The sequence below is a fragment of the Leptodactylus fuscus genome, chromosome 5 (assembly GCF_031893055.1).
Source record: "Leptodactylus fuscus isolate aLepFus1 chromosome 5, aLepFus1.hap2, whole genome shotgun sequence".
NCBI lineage: Eukaryota > Metazoa > Chordata > Amphibia > Anura > Leptodactylidae > Leptodactylus > Leptodactylus fuscus.
In genome coordinates, this window is record NC_134269.1 from 34,101,441 (window position 1) to 34,123,995 (window position 22,555).

The 22,555-nt window shown below is 43.4% G+C and overlaps 1 protein-coding gene across 6 annotated transcripts in view; it reads left to right on the forward strand.

Annotated features, from left to right (window-relative positions):
• The window catches only part of LOC142202638 (cAMP-dependent protein kinase catalytic subunit alpha), a 47,865-nt gene extending 30,107 nt beyond the window's left edge, over positions 1–17,758 (forward strand). For all 6 annotated transcript variants that reach the window (XM_075272871.1, XM_075272870.1, XM_075272868.1 and 3 more), the window contains 9 exons: positions 2,572–2,633; positions 3,099–3,227; positions 8,207–8,305; positions 10,499–10,581; positions 10,753–10,879; positions 11,397–11,492; positions 12,441–12,563; positions 14,868–15,032; positions 16,172–17,758. In XM_075272871.1, the coding sequence (XP_075128972.1) occupies positions 2,572–2,633; positions 3,099–3,227; positions 8,207–8,305; positions 10,499–10,581; positions 10,753–10,879; positions 11,397–11,492; positions 12,441–12,563; positions 14,868–15,032; positions 16,172–16,297 (1,010 nt within the window). In that variant the 3' untranslated portion in view covers positions 16,298–17,758. The remainder of the gene's footprint in view (positions 1–2,571; positions 2,634–3,098; positions 3,228–8,206; positions 8,306–10,498; positions 10,582–10,752; positions 10,880–11,396; positions 11,493–12,440; positions 12,564–14,867; positions 15,033–16,171) is intronic.
• The last annotated feature ends 4,797 nt before the right edge of the window (positions 17,759–22,555 follow it).

Genomic DNA, 22,555 nt, shown 5'->3' on the forward strand with positions numbered 1-22,555 from the left:
CCTCTTTGTAACTTATGCTCCTGTATCTGTCCTGCATGATCTAATCTCCATTGGTTCCCAACATTTACTATCAAACAATCCTATCTTAGGAACCCCTGCTCTCTTAAGGATTTTTATTTATTTATTTATTTTTTCCTTTTTCTTTTACTTGGGCGGCAACTTCTCTCTCTCTCTCTTTCTATTAGTTCATATGGGGTGTACCATATCTCAGAGGGTCCCTTCCCCATACTAGCTGATGGCCAGTCAGCCGTGAGCTTCCCACCCCTCTAGGGCAATTAAGACAATAGAGGGTCACTCTTGACTACTCGAGGGTCATACATATTTCTCCCCAGGGTCACACAGATCGCTCTGGGGGTCATGCCGACTTCTCTTAGTGGGATCTCCCAAACAGTCACTCTGTTTTCACTGAACTAATCTCTAATGTACAAGTTTCCGGTATCTGTGCTCAAGGCAAAACCTATTCTGAACACCCCTGAATCTTTACACGTACTTGCGCGGATTCTACTCAGTCCTTAGTGTTTAAACAAGGACTTTTCAATCACTCAGTATTAAGGATGGAGACTGACTCTCCCTTCTATGCCTCCCTATACACTTTATAACAGATGTATCAATCAAATGACAGCATGGACAGTATACAAAGAATGAGGTATAACATTCCCACCCCCTTTACAGACAATATATTCTACTGGTTCTTCCGAGCTATATAAAAATGGCGTTGATTTTATACTATATGCAGCACTAACCTCACTTATCAACACACAGGATCCGGGACACGTAGGAACTCAGATTAATTATTTGGTAAAGCAAACGCTTACCTTTCTTTCAGCGCTGATTTATTCATCTGAGGTCCTCCGTGCCCGTCTCCAAATCGGTTGGTGAGTGGATCAGTACACTATCGGCTGCACATCAAACGATCATCAACGCCCTCACGTTGGGCGACAGTTTCTGTCGGGGGAAAATCATAATACCCCAGAGATATGCTGTCTGTAAAGGAAAATTAATTAACAGGCCAAGATCGGCCTCCGCCATCTTAGCCTGGAGAACCACAAGACACATGGTGGTCGTGTATCAAAATGGATTCTACTTTAATGGTGGCTAGAACAAAGTATATATCACATGGCATAGACAGAACAGGATTGGCTAGTAGAATTAGCATACATCTATTGGTGGAGAAGTTTGTAACAATAGCCCTGATGCATATCTATTGGATAAGAAACTGGAGAGAGGACACACCCCCCTGAGGGCTGGCTTTACTCTAAAATGGAGTCTTGTGAGCACATGGTAGCCGCATGTATCAATCAAAATGGCAGCCATCAGCACATGTCTCAAATACACATCCTAGATGTCTATCTCATGGTATTCTAAAGACAATAGACATCCTTGTTGGAGACAATTAACTTAATTACCCTTCTCTTGTCCCTTTATCTTAAAAAGGGTCTTTGGTCTTTGATCCTTTCCTAACAATGCCCGTGGTTCCTGCCGAACTGTCTCCATTTTAATTAGTTTCTTTGTAAGATAGCATCACCCAATACACAGAGCATAGTATTTACATAACCAGTCTGGCAAGATCCAAACTGCATCTCTCTGGGAGAGAGAGATGGACAGATAGAACCATCTCAGCCCCCACCTCTATACACAATTTTTCATAAGATATTATTGTTCCCCCACAATGTAATGGAGCCTCAGGTAAATGGTGTAAGCCACACAGCAGTGTTTGGTCGGCGTCGGCCCCCCTATGACAAGACCTCCAGTCTCAATACCAGAATATGGAGGTGACAACTGCAAGCCCTATAACACAAAGCCGACTTGTCTCCCAGGCCATGATCTCCCTTTTTCTGTTTCCCCTGAACCACCAGTCTTTTAGTCTGTGTAAGCTATTGTTCTCTGATATCAGCCACATCTCCTTTCAGGCATAATAAGATAAGATAATCCTTTAATAGTCCCACATTGGGGAAATTTCAGATAAGACCGGGATTTGTGTGCAATCTCTCCTTCACGTTCCCAAGCTTACAGGTGTATTATATTCATGGATGTCCTGTATATATCTGCATTCTAGGTGATTTGCAAAATGTCAACTTGGACTTGGCACTTGACAATCAATCTGTTTTACCGGTGTTTATGTAGTTGGATGTTGTTCTGAGCATTTGCCTGCAGAGGGCACCACAGTTCGGGCAGAGGAGGGACCTGTGTGTGGGGTCAGGCAGGTGGATATTTTTCTTTGCCGAGACCAAAGTCCCTGACAGTGTCCGGCATCTCTAGGAATAAACATAGAGGAATAGTCCGGGAAATCGATGGTCAGAGACGCAGGCGACTAGTCCGGCATGTGCAGGAAACGTCTGCGGTGTTACACTAGTTATACCTGTGGTGGGTGTGCTGCCAGGATTCTGTAGGATTACTAGTGCCCGGGGTGTATGCCAGGGATCTGTCACCTATAGGGCTGAACATTTGTACATAATGAGTGTGGCAGGTAGGACGTTAACCCCGTGAGTGTCGGCTGCCGTGTGTATGTGTGCGTCTGTCTGTATCCTTGGTGCCCGGACTGTCCCTAACCCTCTTTCTATCGTTCTACAGTGAAAGAATTCCTGGCCAAAGCGAAAGAAGACTTCCTGAAGAAATGGGAAAACCCAGCGCAGGTACTGAAACATGCAATGTACAGTATGGCTTGGTAAACGGGGAACAGTAGGCAACAAAAAGCGAAGATAATGGGGTGCCACTGGCATTGGTTAGTGTGACTGGCACATCAGAATAGCAGAGATAACTTGTTGCCACAGGGTAGACAATGGCTAACATGGTAGCACTGGTTACAGGCAGAATGTAGGGTACACGCGATATTACCTACTAACGCTGGCATACTGGCTTTGCTACTATGGATGGATAACTAAAGCAATATGGGTAAGGTCAGGAGGTTTGCCAGGTTCAGGGTGGGTAACGGTGGTGCTAAGAGGGTACAGTGCAGGTAAAGTGATCCTGGCAGCGAACAGGATAGTTAACATGGTGGTGCTTGGTATGGAACAGAATAGATATTCTGGTAGGGGCCAGCTTGGATGACATAGTGGTTTGGGTATGGTGTCCTCACCTCTGCTGCTCTCGCTCCTCAGAACACTGCTCACCTCGACCAGTTCGAGCGTATTAAGACTCTGGGCACGGGCTCATTTGGTCGCGTAATGCTCGTCCGACATAAGGAGAATGGCCATCACTACGCCATGAAGATCCTGGATAAGCAGAAGGTTAGTACAGAATGCCTCCCTATTATTCTGTGATGGGTATGGTGACTTCGCGTTGTCCCTCGGTACAGCCGGACATACTGAGGGTTGCATGTGCTTTTCCCTTTCTGTCTGTTCTGCCATTTTCAGACTGTGGTCAGGGAATGAGATCTCCTAATAGATGCACCAGCCTTCTATGGAGGATTGGGTTGTAAAATAGCTCCCCAAAAAATGACTTAAAGTGGTGGTGGGGTAAAATAAAAGAAGGCATGCTCACCTATCCCTGGTATTCCATTGTGGCGTCAGGTCCCCAATTGGCTCAACGGGAAGTGAAGGGACTGGGGTGACCACTGCGGCTAATCCCTGGTCTCGGGTCATATGTTGAGTTCTAGTGATATATTAGCAATGACATCACCGGTATCCAACATGTGATGGTGGAGACCAGTGATTATTTTACCCCACCCCTGACCCTCCCTGGATTTTCCAGAGCGACTGGAAAACACTTTCCCAAATAATAGTATTATGCCACACATGTATCTTCTATCCATAACACAGAGGATAAGCAGCTGATTGGGGTTCATATTACTGAGAATGGTGGTACATGAGGTGGGGTGTTTTACCCCCCAGTCAGGGTGATTGTAAACATGCCCCTTCTAGACAGGGTGTATCCTCTCCCCAATGCCATTCACTTTAATGGTGCCGAATATAGCTGAGGTAAATCATTCTGCTGCCTCTGGCCCTCCCATGGCAGTAATAGGGAGCAGGACTGACCCCACCAGTTAACTATTTATCATCTGTTTTACGGCTTTGTGGCTTAATTCCTTTAACCCCCTTTTTTCCCATTGCATTTATAGAAATAGTGTAGCACAGACTTTTTTTGGGGAGGGCTGTTTACACTCTTCCAAACTACTGCATCCTGGCAGGGCCTAATACTGAGAGAGCTGCAAGTCCCAAAGCGGGGTCCTGTGTCTTTCAGTCCTTTATGGAGTATTCGGTGGATATGCCATACAAGACTGAGATAGGAATGCCCCTTTAAGAATTGGATTGTTGTAGTCGCCCTTACTGTGCTGCACCTATGTTCATCACATGACCATGGACTGATACTTATCCACTGAATGATGGCAAGCAGAGATCTAGAAAACTACAAGGAATTGAGACAGGAAGTATTTTGGAAAATTGTATAATCATATAACCCATAACATTTGCTGAAACTGGACAAATCTTTTAGGCCCTTTGCACGTGACCGCGTGTGCCCTCTGAGGGGGCTCTGATGCTGTTCTGATGATTATATGAACAGCATGATGGCTCAGTGATTAGCACTGCTGCCTGGTAGAGCTGGAGCCCTGGGTCCAAATCCAACCCGGGACAACATCTGTGTTTGCATGGGTTTCCTCCGAGTTCCCTGGTTTCCTCCTACATTCCAAAGACATACTGTGTTGTGGAATATGATGGTGCTGTATAAGTATGCAATAATAATTATAGAGCAAGTCGTATCCTGATCCATGATGACGGAACTCTTGTGTGGAGGACACAAGGCACTTGGATGTCTTCGGAGTGGATTCTGCTATAAAATCTTCATACTGGACCTTAAAGGGGTTGTCCCATAACAAGGATCCTATCTATACTGCTAGTTTATGTGGGTATAAGACTTTTTCTAAATACATTGCCTTATCAAAACTGCTTTGTTTATTCACTTCATTGTTTACATGCGTTTCTATGACCACGGGCCCTGGACCAAGGGCTTATCTGCTCAGTCTCCAAGTGATGTAGCTCCTGCTCTCAGGGGGAGAGGGAGGGGCTGAGTGCTGGGAGCAGCTCTGAGCTGTGTATGTCTCTGCCACAGACAAGTAACGGAGCTCCTCAGATAGGGGAGGGGGAGGTGAGAGCTCCAGGATTTCTGAGCTCTTCTCTCCTGCTCCTCCACTTATCAGTGGGCTGAGATAAGGAGTCTGTTACCTCTGTATGTAATGCAAACTGACTCAAATTCAGCCCTGCTACATCAGTCTCTACATCAGCTTCCTACTGTGGTAATTAATTTACAACCAATCCCTCATTACTGACTGCAATAGCAGATAGCAGAGCAAGTGAAACCCCGCCCACCAATGTGCCGAGAAATCCAGGAAGTGAAGAGAGCACAGAGCCTGCAGGCTGCTGAACAAGGATTATGGGAATACCCCTTTAAGGAAATCTGATGCACTATTATGACAGACCCCGAGTGCATAACAAAACATGGGTGTTCTTTGTGCCCATGTGTCATGCATGTATGAACATCAATCGGGGGTCCCTGTTCTCTTACTACACCGTTGTCCTTTCTTGGTCTATACCAATGGATTGAGAGCAGTCCCATATACGTATTGCAGAGGCTACCACACATTGCTGAGCCCCACTTTCCTCAGGATCAATTGGGGGCAGGGTCCCATCTGTATGCCTATTATTCCTATTATTTTGAAAACCCATTAGGAGTTTATTGAGGTTACAGACTGGACAGGCTTCATTATCTGACAACAATTAGTACTGCATGGATGAAGAAATTTCAGCACATTTCCTGTAAAATCTAGGTTATGAATGTCTTCATGTGTAGAGAACATGACACAGGAGTCATCCGGATAGTTACATAATAATATAACTAGTGCTGGGGAGTAGGTTCTGCTCATGCATTGTCATAATAATAGTGGCCAGTAGATGGCGCCACCTTTCTGTGGAAGAAATTGTCCACTCCAGATAATACAATATGTTATACAATCCGCTCTGTATGTATCAGTAACATGGACACTATATAGTAGTTTCCTTTTTCTGTACTTGTTTTTGCCCTAAACTAAGGATTAGGAATTACTATTACTAGATACCTGGGGTTTGGCTATTATGCACCTTGCAATGATGTCATTGGGGGTTTATGTCAGGATACATGGATATGTATGTGGGTGTCAGGATCAGGTATGGTAAAATCCCACCATGCTGCTTTCTCTGCGCATGATTCATGCGGAAACCACACGGACCCTATTATAGTCTATGGGTCTGCGTGTTTTCCCAGGTAATCACTTTTCTATGCGTATAGGTTTCCATTTGGAGGTTCTCAAGCGGACTTCCCAAACGCAGATGTGAACTGGGCCTAAGTATCTGAGCAACTTTGCCAAGGGTGAAGTAGTGATGTCTAGATGACCGGGTCAAACTGTCTCCAAAACAGGTGGTATACGTTACGGGGCGCACGTTATACGCCCGTAACGATACATTGAAATGAATGGGATCTGTTTTGAGCGCTCACATTTTGACACGAGTATACGTGCCAGAATATGCGCGCTCGTTAACTCTGAGTGAACTTGCCCTTACGCGTGCCTGTGTTCACACAAAGCAGAATTTAGAATAATTTTTATTATTTTATTTATTTTTAAGGCTAGTAGACAAAATTGACATTATGCTTGATCTTCAGATGGATTCTGTCTGATAACACTCATATCAAGTGAATAGGAGATGGGAGGAGGACAGTTCTGCCTGGCAGATCCAGAATTGGATGTGGGATGTACACTAGAGATGAGCGAACACTGTTCGGATCAGCCGTTCCGAACAGCACGCTCCCATAGAAATGAATGGAAGCACCTGGCACGGCGACCGGCCGCCGGCAAAGTCAGCGTCACAGGTGCTTCCATTCATTTCTATGGGAGCGTGCTGTTCGGATCGGCTGATTCGAACAGTGTACACGTGGTCGAGCAGAAAAATTCAGCTTCAGATTCCTGAAGTTGAATATTTCGGCTAGAAAAAATGTCATTGTGAGAACATTCCTTTCAGCTCATTGATATGAGTAGGGTGTGAAGGCTAGCTGTCTGGTCCAGTCACACAGAATTGTTAGTGTGGACTAGGGTTACTGAACAACGAACCTCTAGCTGTGATCGAAACGTGTCAGAGCAAACAGAGCATCACAACCTAATGTATATGGGACTGGGTAGGCGCACAGTGGTCAGAGTATCCATACTGGCCACCACTGAAAGCTCCTATAGCGGGAACGTGAGCCTCAGCGCTGGACCGTGGGGCAATAGAAGGAGGTGATCTGGTCTTATCAATCTTCTTCTCTTACATCATATGGATGTCAGAGTTGCTTCCCTGTGGAAGAGATGGCACTAAGAGGGACAAGGCATGGTGCTTCTCTTGGGCAATGTTTTGCTGGAAAACCTTAGGTCTTGGCTACTATAGCGTTACCTAAACGTTGTACAGAGCAGGTATTCCCTTATGTCAGTGGCTAATATGTGTAGGCTACAGGGTTATGCCCCTGAAACGCTGCAAAAATTGTCTAGGAATGGATTAAGTAACATGAGACTTTGACTCCAAATTCTCGAGATCACAACTTGACCCAGGATCTGAGGAATGTACTGAAAATCAAGTCTGATCCATGAAGGCTAAACTGAGCACCACAAAAGACCTAAAGGGAGTCCATCACCACAACATTGCATGTCAACCCAGGTTAGGGTCACCTAAATCAAGCAGTGTTCCCCCTTGGGAATGGGTGCTGCCACTGCCGAGATATCTCTGTATTTGTCAACATGCAAATAAGCTCTTTGGAGCAACGAGGGTGTTACCTTTTTTTTTTTTTTTTTTTTTTTTGAACAGCAAGGAACACCCTAATTGCTCCAGAGAGCTCATTTGCACATTGACAAAATAATGCCATCTCCGCAGCAGAGTACCAATTCACAAGAGGAAACGCAATGTTTTATTCAGGTGACCCTAACCTATCTATCTGTGGGGTAGGTCCTAAACGTCTGGATGCCAAATACCACGGGTTCTGTTCGAAGGCCTTGTGGAGTCAGAGCTGTTATGGTGACACAGGGGGTCCTGTAAACAAATATATATCTCATTGCACCCCTGCACTCACTGCAGGAACATTGTGGGACAAGAAGATCTTCCTGTGATGGTTTATGTTGTGCACAATTCCATTGTTAGTGGGGTCATTGGCCTCCTAGGATAAGTAATAATGTTCTGTCTTTTTTTTTTTTTTTTTTTTTTTTTTTTACCAGGTGGTAAAGTTGAAGCAGATTGAGCACACGCTGAATGAGAAACGCATCCTACAGGCTGTTAACTTCCCTTTCCTTGTGCGCTTGGAGTATTCATTTAAGGTGACTGTTGTGACCTCGTGTAAATAATTTTATATCTATATAACCTTACCTTCCCCTTTCTTTATCTAATACAACTTTACTATGCAATTCCTCCATCACTTCATGCTCCCCTGTTGCCAGCCTATATGGTTCCTCTTGCTCCTTATCACTAATCTATCCTGCTATCCCTATTTTTTTTACATCTTTAATACTATTATGTACCCTTAATCCCTATCCTGTATCTCCTGCACCTTATTACTAGTTTATCCTCTTATCCCTATCCTGTATCTCCTGCACCTTATTACTATTGTATCCTCTTATCCCTATCCTGTATCTCCTGCACCTTATTACTATTGTATCCTCCTATCCCTACCCTGTATCTCCTGCACATTATTACTAGTTTATCCTCTTATCCCTACCCTGTATCTCCTGCACATTATTACTAGTTTATCCTCTTATCCCTACCCTGTATCTCCTGCACATTATTACTAGTTTGTCCTCTTATCCCTACCCTGTATCTTCTGCACATTATTACTAGTTTATCCTCTTATCCCTTTCCTGTATCTCCTTCTCCTTATTACTATTGTATCCTGTTATCCCTATCCTGTATCTCCTGCACCTTATTACTAGTTTATCCTGTTATCCCTATCCTGTATCTCCTGCACATTACTAGTTTATCCTCTTATCCCTATCCTGTATCTCCTGCACCTTATTACTATTGTATCCTCTTATCCCTATCCTCTGTCTTGTGCATCTTATTACTCTTGTATCCCACTATCCCCATCCTGTAACCCCTGCACCTTATTACTATCTTGCTATCCTCTTCCTCCATCTCTTGCACTTTATCACTAGTCCCTCTATTCCTGGCATCTTCGTCTTGCAGTTCTTATCTTATCTTCTACCCCGCTATCCTTGGCCTTCATCTTCCGCCTTATTATTGGCTATGATATACTCTCACTGGCCACTTTATTAGGTACACCATTCTAGTAACGGGTTGGACCCCCTTTTGCCTTCAGAACTGCCTCAATTCTTCGTGGCATAGATTCAACAAGGTGCTGGAAGCATTCCTCAGAGATTTTGGTCCATATTGACATGATGGCATCACACAGTTGCCGCAGATTTGTCGGCTGCACATCCATGATGCGAATCTCCCGTTCCACCACATCCCAAAGATGCTCTATTGGATTGAGATCTGGTGACTGTGGAGGCCATTGGAGTACAGTGAACTCATTGTCATGTTCAAGAAACCAGTCTGAGATGATTCCAGCTTTATGACATGGCATTGCATTATCCTGCTGAAAGTAGCCATCAGATGTTGGGTACATTGTGGTCATAAAGGGATGGACATGGTCAGCAACAATACTCAGGTAGGCTTTGGCGTTGCAACGATGCTCAATTGGTACCAAGGGGCCCAAAGAGTGCCAAGAAAATATTCCCCACACCATGACACCACCACCACCAGCCTGAACCGTTGATACAAGGCAGGATGGATCCATGCTTTCATGTTGTTGACGCCAAATTCTGACCCTACCATCCGAATGTCGCAGCAGAAATCGAGACTCATCAGACCAGGCAACGTTTTTCCAATCTTCAATTGTCCAATTTCGATGAGCTTGTGCAAATTGTAGCCTCAGTTTCCTGTTCTTAGCTGAAAGGAGTGGCACCCGGTGTGGTCTTCTGCTGCTGTAGCCCATCTGCCTCAAAGTTCTCCGTACTGTGCATTCAGAGATGCTCTTCTGGCTACCTTGGTTGTAACGGGTGGCTATTTGAGTCACTGTTGCCTTTCTATCAGCTCGAACCAGTCTGGCCATTCTCCTCTGACCTCTGGCATCAACAACGCATTTCCGCCCACAGAACTGCCGCTCACTGGATGTTTTTTCTTTTTCGGACCATTCTCTGTAAACCCTAGAGATGGTTGTGCGTGAAAATCCCAGTAGATCAGCAGTTTCTGAAATACTCAGACCAGCCCTTCTGGCACCAACAACCATGCCACGTTCAAAGGCACTCAAATCACCTTTCTTCCCCATACTGATGCTCGGTTTGAACTGCAGGAGATTGTCTTGACCATGTCTACATGCCTAAATGCACTGAGTTGCCGCCATGTGATTGGCTGATTAGAAATTAAGTGTTAACGAGCAGTTGGACAGGTGTACCTAATAAAGTGGCCGGTGAGTGTATGATGTCATCTCTAACTTGTCGCTTTTTTCTTCTCAGGACAACACTAATCTGTACATGGTGATGGAGTATGTAGCAGGGGGTGAGATGTTCTCTCACCTGCGTAGGATCGGACGCTTCAGGTAATGTGTGAAACTGGGTGCATGGGGGCACTTACTTTGCATATCTTGGTGGGCCGTAGCCTGATTTTTTAAAATTCCCCCCCCACCACCACCACCACCACCTTTTGGTTTAACATGACTTGTTAGTTGCTTCCTCAGTAATGACTGAACATAATGCTTTTTTTCACACAGTGAACCTCACGCCCGCTTCTACGCCTCCCAGATTGTATTAACCTTCGAATACCTGCACTCCCTGGATCTTATATACAGAGATCTGAAACCAGAGAATCTGCTTATAGACCAGCAAGGTTACATACAGGTACCTTATTCTATACTGCATATACCTTGTGTTTATACCGCTCTGGGCGGGTTCACACCTGCGCCCGTCTCTACTTTGTGGGTTTCCTTCTTCTGCCGACAGGAGACGGAAACCCGGCAGACAGTGTCCTCCTGTGAGCGTTTTGTGGTCTTTGCGATTAAACCATTTTTATTTTTTTTTTAAACTGGACACACAGTCCAGCATGTCCGACTTTGTGTCCGGTTAAAAAAAAACAAAAAAAACATGATTTTGCCGCGGAGACCACAAAACGCTCACGGGCGGACACTTTGCAAACCCATTCAAATGAATGGGTTTGAAAAGTCACTGCCAGTTTCAATCTCCAGTGTCTCGGGCAGAAGACGGAAACCTGAGAACAGAGACCGGGGTGCAGGTGTGAACCCGCCCTCACCTTATGACTGTTCTGTACTTGATATATCCGTATACCCGCTTTACATGCATAAAAATGTACACAGCGCCATCTATAGATTTGATTTCAAACTACTACCTCTTCACCTAGGTGACAGATTTTGGCTTTGCCAAGAGAGTAAAGGGAAGAACTTGGACTCTGTGTGGCACCCCGGAGTACTTGGCCCCTGAAATCATCCTTAGCAAGGTGAGTAGTAGATGCCAAGAATTTTTTTTATTTTATGTTCCAGAATTAAGTCAGGAACACACATTGGGACCACCAAGCAGTCACGATATAGATGAATACTGCACGGCTATGCAATCTGCTGTGGTTTTCTAATAGTGTGTTAAAAAAAATTGTCTAATGGCTGCAACATCTTATGGATAACTCAATTGAAATTCAGTTTTTAACAGTCTATGAGCAAACCATGGTGGTGTGAATTGATGTATGACAGCTGCCTATGTGTCATAACTCCAGATGAGGACTATTATTAAAGGGGTTAGGTCATGAATTAAAGATATGTTGGGATCCGACACCCTGGACCCCTGTCCTGTTTATCAGCTGGTTGAAGCAGCAGCAGCACTTCACATCCCATACGACGTCACAAATGTACAGCGATGTGCTTGGTAAGTACTGAAGAGGCTGGGGCGCTCGCCCAAACGCTGCAGCTTCTTCAAACGGCTGATCACATGAGGGCCCTATGTTTCAGGCCCATGCCGATTTTTATTTGATGACCTGAATATATTATGAATACGGGAAGTCCCAGAAAATCCCTTTAATTTGTTTACACGCATTCATCTCCATGGAACGATATAGTGCAGCAGGACTACTGTAGCGTACGCTGGGCAGTAAAGATTTCTTGTGAATATTTACCATGTATTTAACTGAAGCACCTTTATTCCCTTCTCCCAAGATTTACAAGTTTTTCAAAAAGGTGTCATACAACTACAAAGGCCAAAAAAAAATCACTTTTTTTTTTTTGGCCTCAGCTTTAGGTGTATATAAAACTTCCCTCTGTTCAGCCATTGTGGCATTTATTACGATCAGCAGCTGGCCGTATCCATTACCTGTGTTTGCCTCCCTCTTGTGGCCAGGGTTATGGTGGTTTAACTATTAAATTACTGTCTTAGTAATACAGCTTTCCATGTTTCCTAGGGGTATAATAAAGCGGTGGACTGGTGGGCTCTTGGGGTGCTGATTTATGAAATGGCCGCAGGATATCCTCCATTCTTTGCTGACCAGCCTATTCAGATCTATGAAAAGATCGTATCTGGGAAGGTGAGTGTCCAAATGTATCTGATCTTTTTATTGTGATTTTCTTTCGCTCTTTTCCACACCTAACTACTTCAAGGGGATGCCGAACATCTAATTTTTACCTGGATGTCCCAACTTATTTTGGAAGGAAGGATTTGGCATGTTGGATTTCTGTATGCCTAATTATTTGATTCTCAGTGGAGAAGTTGTTGCAGAAGTTTCTGGTGGCGGTGTACTTCATTTTCCCCATCCAAGTTTGCATGTGTATGAAGAGTCTGGAGGAATAGTTGTTCTTTAAACAAGCTTTCAGTAAGCAGCTTTTGAGGGTGTATTGGTGCCCTTTGGCCTACGCCAGACTAGTGTGTGGGAGAATCTGATGCAAAAAAACCCCCCCAAAAAAACTGTATGGTAGGGTTTGCAAGCAGCTGATCAGCTTTTTATAACACAGCTGCTGATTGGTGCTTTGTATAACACAGCTGCTGATTGGTGCTTTAACCTGTGCTGAGATTTCCTGCTGTGTGAGATGAACAGAGCTGCTTTTAGTACTTGGTTGCAGAGCTGTTCACATGGCTGCTGAATGAAATGCTGGACAAATTGTAATTCTCGGGGCCGCTAAGGCCTAATGCCCTCGATTGAGAGTGCAGACCGATGTCCCTTCGAAGGCATCTGATTCTCCATTCTAATATATTTAGAGCAGGTCTTATCTTGCTCCATGTCTTCAGAACAGAACACATCTAGAAGCCTCAGTAGAGGTAAGTGCATCATAGTATGCACTCAAATTTCACTCAGAGTATCATCATCAAACTCTGCCCAACATCGAACTTGGTCGTGTTCATGGGGCCTTACTGTATGAAGATATGTGGGATAACTAGGCATCACAATTGTAACTGAGGCTGGGTTCATCAGCATTGGATGGAGAGAAAACTCGGACTTGCAGCACTTTTGCTACATCCAAAAAATAATAGAATAAGTCTAAAGAGGGGAAGGGGAGGTATGGAAGGCCTGTGGACCCTAGGTACACAAAAAATCAGTATAATAATAATTATTTATTTATTTTATTTTAAGCTTGTGATAAGTCACTTATTCATTTCTCTATTTATTGTTCTCTTTATTAAAGATTGGGCAGGTATCAGAGATAGTGGGATTACCGTATATACTCGAGTATAAGCCGAGTTTTTCAGCACAGTTTTTGTGCTAAAAAAGCCCCCCTCGGCTTATACTCGAGTCAAGCAAAAAAACAATTATATGAATGTAAAATATTATATTTGAATATAGGGGATCTGTAGTGCTCCTGTTCCATCAGGAAGGGGTTAATAGGAGCACTGCAGATACCCTATAGTCAGCCAGGCTGAATTCCAAGTGGGGGAAAAAAAAACAGTCCTCAAGCTCAGGGAAGGGGCAGACAGACAACCAAAACACCCCCTCCCCTTCCCCAGCACCTACTGCACCCAAAAACTCCGACCATTTTAATTTTTGAAATTTTCCAGTAGCTGCTGCATTTCCCCCCCTCGGCTTATACTCGAGTCAATAAGTTTTCCCAGTTTTTAGTGGTAAAATTAGGGGCCTTGGCTTATATTCGGGTCAGCTTATACTCTAGTATATACTTCTCATGTATCTTCTCATGTAACATAATGGTGCCAACCTCTGTCACTAAGACAAAAGATTTTCCGCAGTTAGAGGCAATTTGGATCCAGGCAACTAGCAAAATATATTGGAGTAACTTAAATTGGGCGTATTTCAAGTTGGGCTTAAGGTTGAGGGAAAAAAATATGGGAAAGTCTATTCATAAAGCTGTTGTGCCAATCTATGGACAGCCAGCCAAAAATGTCGGCATGAGGGCAAGGATCGCCTCATGTGACACATGGTGCCTAAGGTATTACAACCCCTAAAATAGAGGGGTGAGACTGTAGGAAAAAAGGTATGGAGTCGGTGGGGGACCAAAAAATGTCCTATCAAGTATTTTTAAAGACACAGTTAATTTTTTTTTTTTTTTTTTGACAGATACCTGTTGGCTGATCTGTCAAACAGTTTGTGTCCGTCTATGGGTTATTTTTATTTATTTTTTTTATGTCTAATCTGCAGTCAGATTTCTTTACATTTTCTTTAGCCTAAGGAAAACCTCCCTAATAAAGTGCCCCCTAGTGATAGAATACAGATTGTCATGGCCGTGATCTAGGCTGTGCGTATGAAGATGTGTTGTATGTACTATATATGACAAATGTGGAAAAGATTTTGTTTTTCAGGCTTTTGTATATATGTATGTAGATTTGGGGGGGGGGGGGGTTTGGACACCTTTTTAATCTTCTCTTGACTTTCTTCCATTCACAGGTCCGTTTCCCTTCGCACTTCAGTTCTGATTTGAAGGATCTGCTCAGAAACCTATTGCAGGTTGACCTTACCAAGAGATTTGGGAACCTAAAGAATGGCGTGACAGACATCAAGGGTCATAAATGGTTCAGCACCACAGATTGGATCGCAGTTTATCAGAAGAAGGTACTGGCCTTCACCATGCTTTTATAATGCTCTTTTACCGATATACTTGCTCTTTCATTGCTGTTTTGGTCACATGTTGTACCTTTGCTTACCTATTGGAATGATGATGTCATGAGAATAACGCGATGTCACCGCAGTAGTCAAATGTGTAAGCAAAGGTATGGTGTGAAATTCTAAAGGTAAGTATACAGTGTTTCCGCTCCAGCTAAATTGCTGTATTCTCACAACGTGGCCTCCTGGCCTTAATGTTTTTGGGGTTTCCAAGTAAGGCTTTTTATGGCAGCCACTAAGTCTTTGGATTTTTCTGCATATAGATTCTTACATTGCACGATCCTGGGTGGGGTTGTCTAATACATTTCCTGTTCTGCTCTAATAGCCAGGACTGGAGGAACATCATGGCTATTGTCATCAAAAGTCACCATAGCACCTATGTAGTTTACAGGGGAAGAAGGATCCCTCTGTCACCCCATCAACCGAATTACAGGGCGCTGATGGAAAGCTGGGTGCCTAATGAAAGCTCTTGTATATAACATTTAGGCCCCTGACATAATAGGATGCCTACTAGGTTTACATTGACAGATGTAATAAACTGCAATACAAAAGGCTTTGCATAGTGAAGTCCCATAATGGGGCTTTAGAATTTGATTTGCAATCGAACACTTGATGGATCCCTGTATCTCCATCATTGTTGTACCAGACACTGTAGCACCTTCATATGTGTTGCTCTACCTCAGGGGTAGGGAACGTACGGCTCTCCAGCTGTTGCAAAACTACAACTCCCAGCATGCATACTTGCTCTGCTGTGCTTGGAATTCTCATGGAAGTGAATGGAGCATGTTGGGAGTTGTAGTTTCACAGCAGCTGGAGAGCTGAAGGTTCTCTACCCCTGCTCTACCTGTTAGATCAGATCAGACCGAGCTTCAGGTGAATGTGGATACAGCTACATCTAACTGTGGATGAGGGGGTTGGATACTTACCAATTACAGTTTAATTACCATTTCTAAGTATAAGTAATTGATGTAACGTCCTGGAATATCCCTTTAACTGGGCCTACCAGAAGTGTTTCCCAATGTAGCACACTGTGACGTCCTCTGTCATTCCTAATTTTCTCACGCATCTGATTCTTATTTATGTCTCAGGTGGAGGCTCCCTTCATACCGAAGTGCAAGGGCCCGGGTGACACCAGTAATTTTGATGATTATGAAGAGGAGGAAATCAGAGTCTCCATTACAGATAAGTGCGCCAAAGAATTCTCCGAGTTCTGAAGAGCGCGTTGAGTGGAGGAACCATTACCCAAGACCTCCAGAGATCAAGCGAGACCGATGGAGAGAACGCCGCTGACCGGCACACAAACTTCTCCTTCCCTTTCACACTTCCCACCTCTCTAGCTTTTATTAGTGGTGCAGAATCGACTTGGCGGCCATCTTATTTTATCCTGGATCTGGTGGTGCTGGTTTCGATTGGTCCTGGAGATTCCCCCCAGTCTCTGTCATCCCCACTTCCCTCACACTTTTTGCTTCTCTCCTTGACAGATCAGAGGGGCCAAGAAAGTTATTTAAATGTGACTGGTTCCTCTAGGGTGGAGTCAGAACCTTAGGGGCAGGGCCTGTATCCTTCAGGATGTGGCCTACCTTATTTTGTTTTGTTTTTTTCTTTATTCTATTTTTTTTTTGTTCATTTTTTTTTTTTTTTTTTAACCATTTTCATCTGATGAGCTTGGCTACTGGTTTTTAATCCTTTAGTTTACATAGTTTATAAATATTGAACTGTTTTAATCTGAATTCTCTTCCCTGCCAATCACTGTCCTGTTGCCCACCTTTCCTTGTCCTAGAATGACTTTTAAACTGAAGTGCCAGTTTTTACCCCTTCCCCCAACACCCCCATACCCCCACCCCTCACACTACTGTTCAGTTCACGTACCCACGTTTTTGCCTCTTGGTTAACCCCCTTCTCCCATCATTGAAGCCATAACCTTCTTCTGGTAGGTCCAATCATATCTCTATTGGCTGCCTACTTTTATCTGGTGTTCAAGGAGGGATGGATTATTGTAGGAGAGGATCTTCTCGTGCTTTGCTGGTCAGGATGACTTTTTTTTTTTTTTTTTAATATAATGAAGCTGGTCGCTACAGTGTGTTTTGGGTCTTTGGTTAACACGAAGGTCTTCGTCATCGAATTCTAGAGAGTTAGTGATATGGCTGAGGTCCTGAGCAATCTTCATTACACAGGGAACTTGCTTCTGACTTTCTGTGACACTGGACTGAAGGCAGCAAGGCGCTATTGCTATTGGCATGAGCCTCCTGGTTGTCATCCGTTTTGGTGACCTGCTTATGGGTTACATGGCCATTGAGATGATTTGGGTAATGACTTACATGCAGTTGGCTTTGGTAGTCCGTGGAGGTGGCACGTTATTAGTATAATGCGTAAATTAAAGACACAACCTGGGTCCAGAGGATACAACAAGGGCATCTTCAAGGGTGGGCCAAGCACGATTGCCAAAAGTGTTAAGCCAAGAACTCTGCCTGAGTGGGCTCCGTCCAGTTACATCCCTTACATAGGCTCCTTTTAGCCCATCACACACTAGCGGTACAGTCTTAGATGTTATCCACAATAACGTAGTGGACGTAGTTACATGTTTGTCATGTGTAGGTCACCTTTTAGTGGGAAGTCACACTATATGTATTTATTTTATATCCTGTCTGTCTCTGGACATTATGGCTTGGAGAGTTCATACAGGACATATAGCTTTCATCGACATGAAGACTTGCTCCTTATCGCTCTCCTGCCATATAGATGTTAGTAGGGGGTTGTATAAGAGGGGCTGCTTTCTTTTATAGATCGGTCGTGTCTGGTATTACATTCACTCTAATATCAGACATGACCCGTAGATAAGGGCGGCACTGATTTTCGGGAAAAAAGCAGCCATGTTTTTCTAGCTTTATACAACCCCTTTAAATAGGCTCTGGGGAGAAAGGGTTCAGATTTGGATTTGGGACCCTACAGCGACTTGGTTGAGACGACTCTCATGCCTACTAGAGTATTATATAATAAATGCCAAATCTTGATATGTTCCGTGAATTACCTCTGGCTTTCCTCATGGCCAGTAGACTGGGGTTCTGGGGCAGTACCCGGCTAGCTGTCACCCAAGAGGGACAATATATATATATTTTTTTTATTATTTAATTAATCCAGCATGAAGATGGTTAAGACCTGAATGATAGGCTCCTTTTCTAACCTGTTACATAATGGCAAAATGAATAGGGGTTTGGCTTTTGAGCAGTCATTGATGGTGAGGGAAGTGGGATAATTTGGGGGCAGATCTGTGAATTTCTATTGCGTTTTCACTTAAATAAATTCTATATATATATATATAAATATATATATACACACACACATTCACTTCTTACATGTGTTATACTGTAAACATTTGAGACAAAATTACCAATAAAGTTTTGTTTAAAAAAAAAAAAGTGTTCATTTTTATTGTCCTATGTCCATTTTTCCTACAGTCCATGGTCATATTTGAAATACGGTAATTGCAATATTATCTGATATTGTTCTGTATTTTTCTTTATCCAGGGATAGAAAGTTGGCTTTAGATGAGATTTTAGAAGAAGTATTCAGAAATGGGGTGAGTGCAATAGAAGAAAATAGTTATATGAAGCTAAGTTCTGAATTACTCATAAACAGGTCAAATAAAAATCCCATTTTATAGTAACTTGACTTTTCACGGTTTGACCACTAGAGGGAGTCCCGATCAGCGTATGTTGCACTATAGTAGAGAAGGGGTAGACCATATTACTTCAATTTTTACAAATGGGGCTGGAAACCTCCCTGTAACTAGCTATGAACCTATTTTTGTAAGGTCATCGTGGGACATGCAGTCAAAAATATATTGGTGTCCCCAATTTTTCCACTGACTCATTATCCTAGGTTAAAGGGATCGTCCAGGGTTAAGAAAAACCATGACTGATTTTGTTCCAAAAGCAGACGATCGTAGGTTTTTCTAGTATTGCTCCTCCTTCATGTGCACTTTAAGGTAGCTGAGTTACAATACCATGGCACGATTTCTGGAACATTCCCTTTAAAGAAGACCTTTCACCACCTCTATAAGCTCCAGTTCAAGCAATTGCTTCTGTTAATTTCAATACCCAATATGCTAATCATGTTCTGTACTATCAAGTGGGCAGTTTCAGACAGGAGCAGGCGCTCAGATTCTATAAGCTACTAGCAGGAAGACCCGGCTTTGTAAGTTGTTTGTGTGTGTGTGTATCCATAAGCGTCATGTGTATCTCAGTTTGGATATCAGTGAAAAACCTGTGATAGGTTGTTATGGATGCCTGGAGTAAAGCTGTGTGTATGTGAAGTTGTGTAACAGTGCATCGGCAGTGCCATGTCCCTTTTAAAGCTGACCTACAGCAGTGAAGAAAAATTGCTGGGTTGTTATGGAAACCTGGAGTAAAGCTCTGTGTGATGGTGTGTGTTGAGCTGTGTATCTAATCCCCTGATGTGTGATGGTGTGTGTTGAGCTGTGTATCTAATCCCCTGATGTGTGATACTGTGTGCTGAGCTGTGTATCTAATCCCCTGATGTGTGATACTGTGTGCGGAGCTGTATCTAATCCCCTGATGTGTGATACTGTGTGCTGAGCTGGATATCTAATCCTCTGATGTGTGATACTGTGTGCTGAGCTGGATATGTAATCCCCTGATGTGTGATACTGTGTGCTGAGCTGGATATGTAATCCCCTGATGTGTGATACTGTGTGCTGAGCTGGATATGTAATCCCCTGATGTGTGATACTGTGTGCTGAGCTGGGTATGTAATCCCCTGATGTGTGATACTGTGTGCTGAGCTGGATATGTAATCCCCTGATGTGTGATACTGTGTGCTGAGCTGTGTATCTAATCCCCTGATGTGTGATACTGTGTGCTGAGCTGGATATCTAATCCCCTGATGTGTGATACTGTGTGCTGAGCTGGATATGTAATCCCCTGATGTGTGATACTGTGTGCTGAGCTGGATATGTAATCCCCTGATGTGTGATACTGTGTGCTGAGCTGTGTATCTAATCCCCTGATGTGTGATACTGTGTGCTGAGCTGGATATCTAATCCTCTGATGTGTGATACTGTGTGCTGAGCTGGATATGTAATCCTCTGATGTGTGATACTGTGTGCTGAGCTGGATATGTAATCCCCTGATGTGTGATACTGTGTGCTGAGCTGTGTATCTAATCCCCTGATGTGTGATACTGTGTGCTGAGCTGGATATCTAATCCTCTGATGTGTGATACTGTGTGCTGAGCTGGATATGTAATCCCCTGATGTTTGATACTGTGTGCTGAGCTGGATATGTAATCCCCTGATGTGTGATACTGTGTGCTGAGCTGGGTATGTAATCCCCTGATGTGTGATACTGTGTGCTGAGCTGGATATGTAATCCCCTGATGTGATACTGTGTGCTGAGCTGGATATGTAATCCCCTGATATGTGATACTGTGTGCTGAGCTGGATATGTAATCCCCTGATGTGTGATACTGTGTGCTGAGCTGGATATGTAATCCCCTGATGTGTGATACTGTGTGCTGAGCTGGGTATGTAATCCCCTGATGTGTGATACTGTGTGCTGAGCTGGATATGTAATCCCCTGATGTGTGATACTGTGTGCTGAGCTGGATATGTAATCCCCTGATGTGTGATACTGTGTGCTGAGCTGGGTATGTAATCCCCTGATGTGTGATACTGTGTGCTGAGCTGGATATGTAATCCCCTGATGTGTGATACTGTGTGCTGAGCTGGATATGTAATCCTCTGATGTGTGATACTGTGTGCTGAGCTGGATATGTAATCCTCCGATGTGTGTTAGTGTGTGTCTGATCAGACCTCCTAGGGTTCAGTTTTCCTTGGGGAAGGGGAGTGGTTAAAAATAAGTTGTTGTTGCTGCTGCTGTTTTACCTTCTTCATAAATTGTATTTAAAAAAAAAAAAGTCATGTTCCACAAAATGGAATTAATAAAATCTACAACTTGTCCCTTACACAGACTGTACATGGAATATGCTAGCACCACAAACACGTAATTCAGCAACCAGAGCTTAGAAGCATGTTGTTAAAACATAACTTTTAATGAAAATTAATTTTATTAAATTAAATTTACTCATCGCCATGAGTAAGGGGCTTCGGCCTTGAAACGCGTTGGCGGCAGTCGTGTTTCACTTGTCTTGTTTACATGTAGTAAATGTGTCATTTTTTTTGTTTTTCATGGGTTTTTTTGTGTCATGTAAAAAAAAAAAAAATTTATTTAATTTTTCATTAAAAGTTATGTTTTAACAACATGCTTCTAAGCTCTGGTTGCTGAATTACGTGTTTGTGGTGCTAGCATATCTCTGACCTGGACCGGGAGGTTCATTGACTTTTACGTGCACTGGCTCTGTAAATGGGAAAATAAAAAAATATAAAAAAAGTTATGGCTTTTGGAAAGAGAAAATCAAAATAAACAAATGGAAAATCGCTGTGATACAAAAGGTGTTAATTCCCTTCGTACTGCTCTGCATGTGTCCTTTTCAGATGATTATCATTGTGAATCAGGCAGTTCTGGATGAACAGTACTCTAGATCCAGCACTGGTAGGAACGTACTGTGACATAAGGACATATGGGTGCAGTAAAGGTAGGAAGTATGGTATACATATGGAGGTATAGTCATATCACACCCTGTCTGGCTATAGCTGTTCCACCTGTATCAGGAAATAGACCCTCAATGTTCTTCACAAGGAAAATAGGCCCGTTGGATCAAAAGTAAGTGAGAAATACAGGAACAGACAGGTGTCTTCCTGATCAAATGTCGCCATGTCAAACCTCAACTCAGCTCAGCTGCTGCATTGTCAGGGGCTTGTCCTATCTCCTAACTAAAATGGAAAGCTCTATGTAGAATCCAAAATCTGTCCTCCTCGCGCTTACAGGGGCTTACTAAGGGTTAAATACTTGTGACCTATTCTTAGGCTAGGTCATCAATATCTGATAAGTAGGAGGGGGAGTAGAAAGAGAGAACTGCAGTAAAGACTGACATGAGCAAAGCAATAGTAAAGTAGGAGAATGATTAGACAATCCCCATTAAGTGTGATTGGTTGGTTGTCATCTGTAGTTCTCTAAAATTTGTGTTTTGGTCACCAATACAGTCAGTCTGGAGATGGGCATGTTCTTTTTCTCGGGTTTTCTTTTATATTCCAAGGACATACAAACTCCATGCAAATGTTTTTCGCTGGAAAAGGCAGCAGTACTAAGGACTGAGCCAGCGTGCTTACTGTGTTACTGCCTTTGTCGTCTGGCCTGTTATTTTTCTGGCTGTGTATAAGACTGGGGCTGTTACTTTGCAGCAGAGTGACTCTGTTACACACTTGAGTCTATGGGTAGCTATGTTTAACCATTGCAGGGTGTTAGAATGGAGCAGATGACTTACTGTATATACTGGCGCATAAGCCAAATTTTTCAGCACAGTTTTTGTGCTGAAAAGGGCCTCCTCGGCTTATA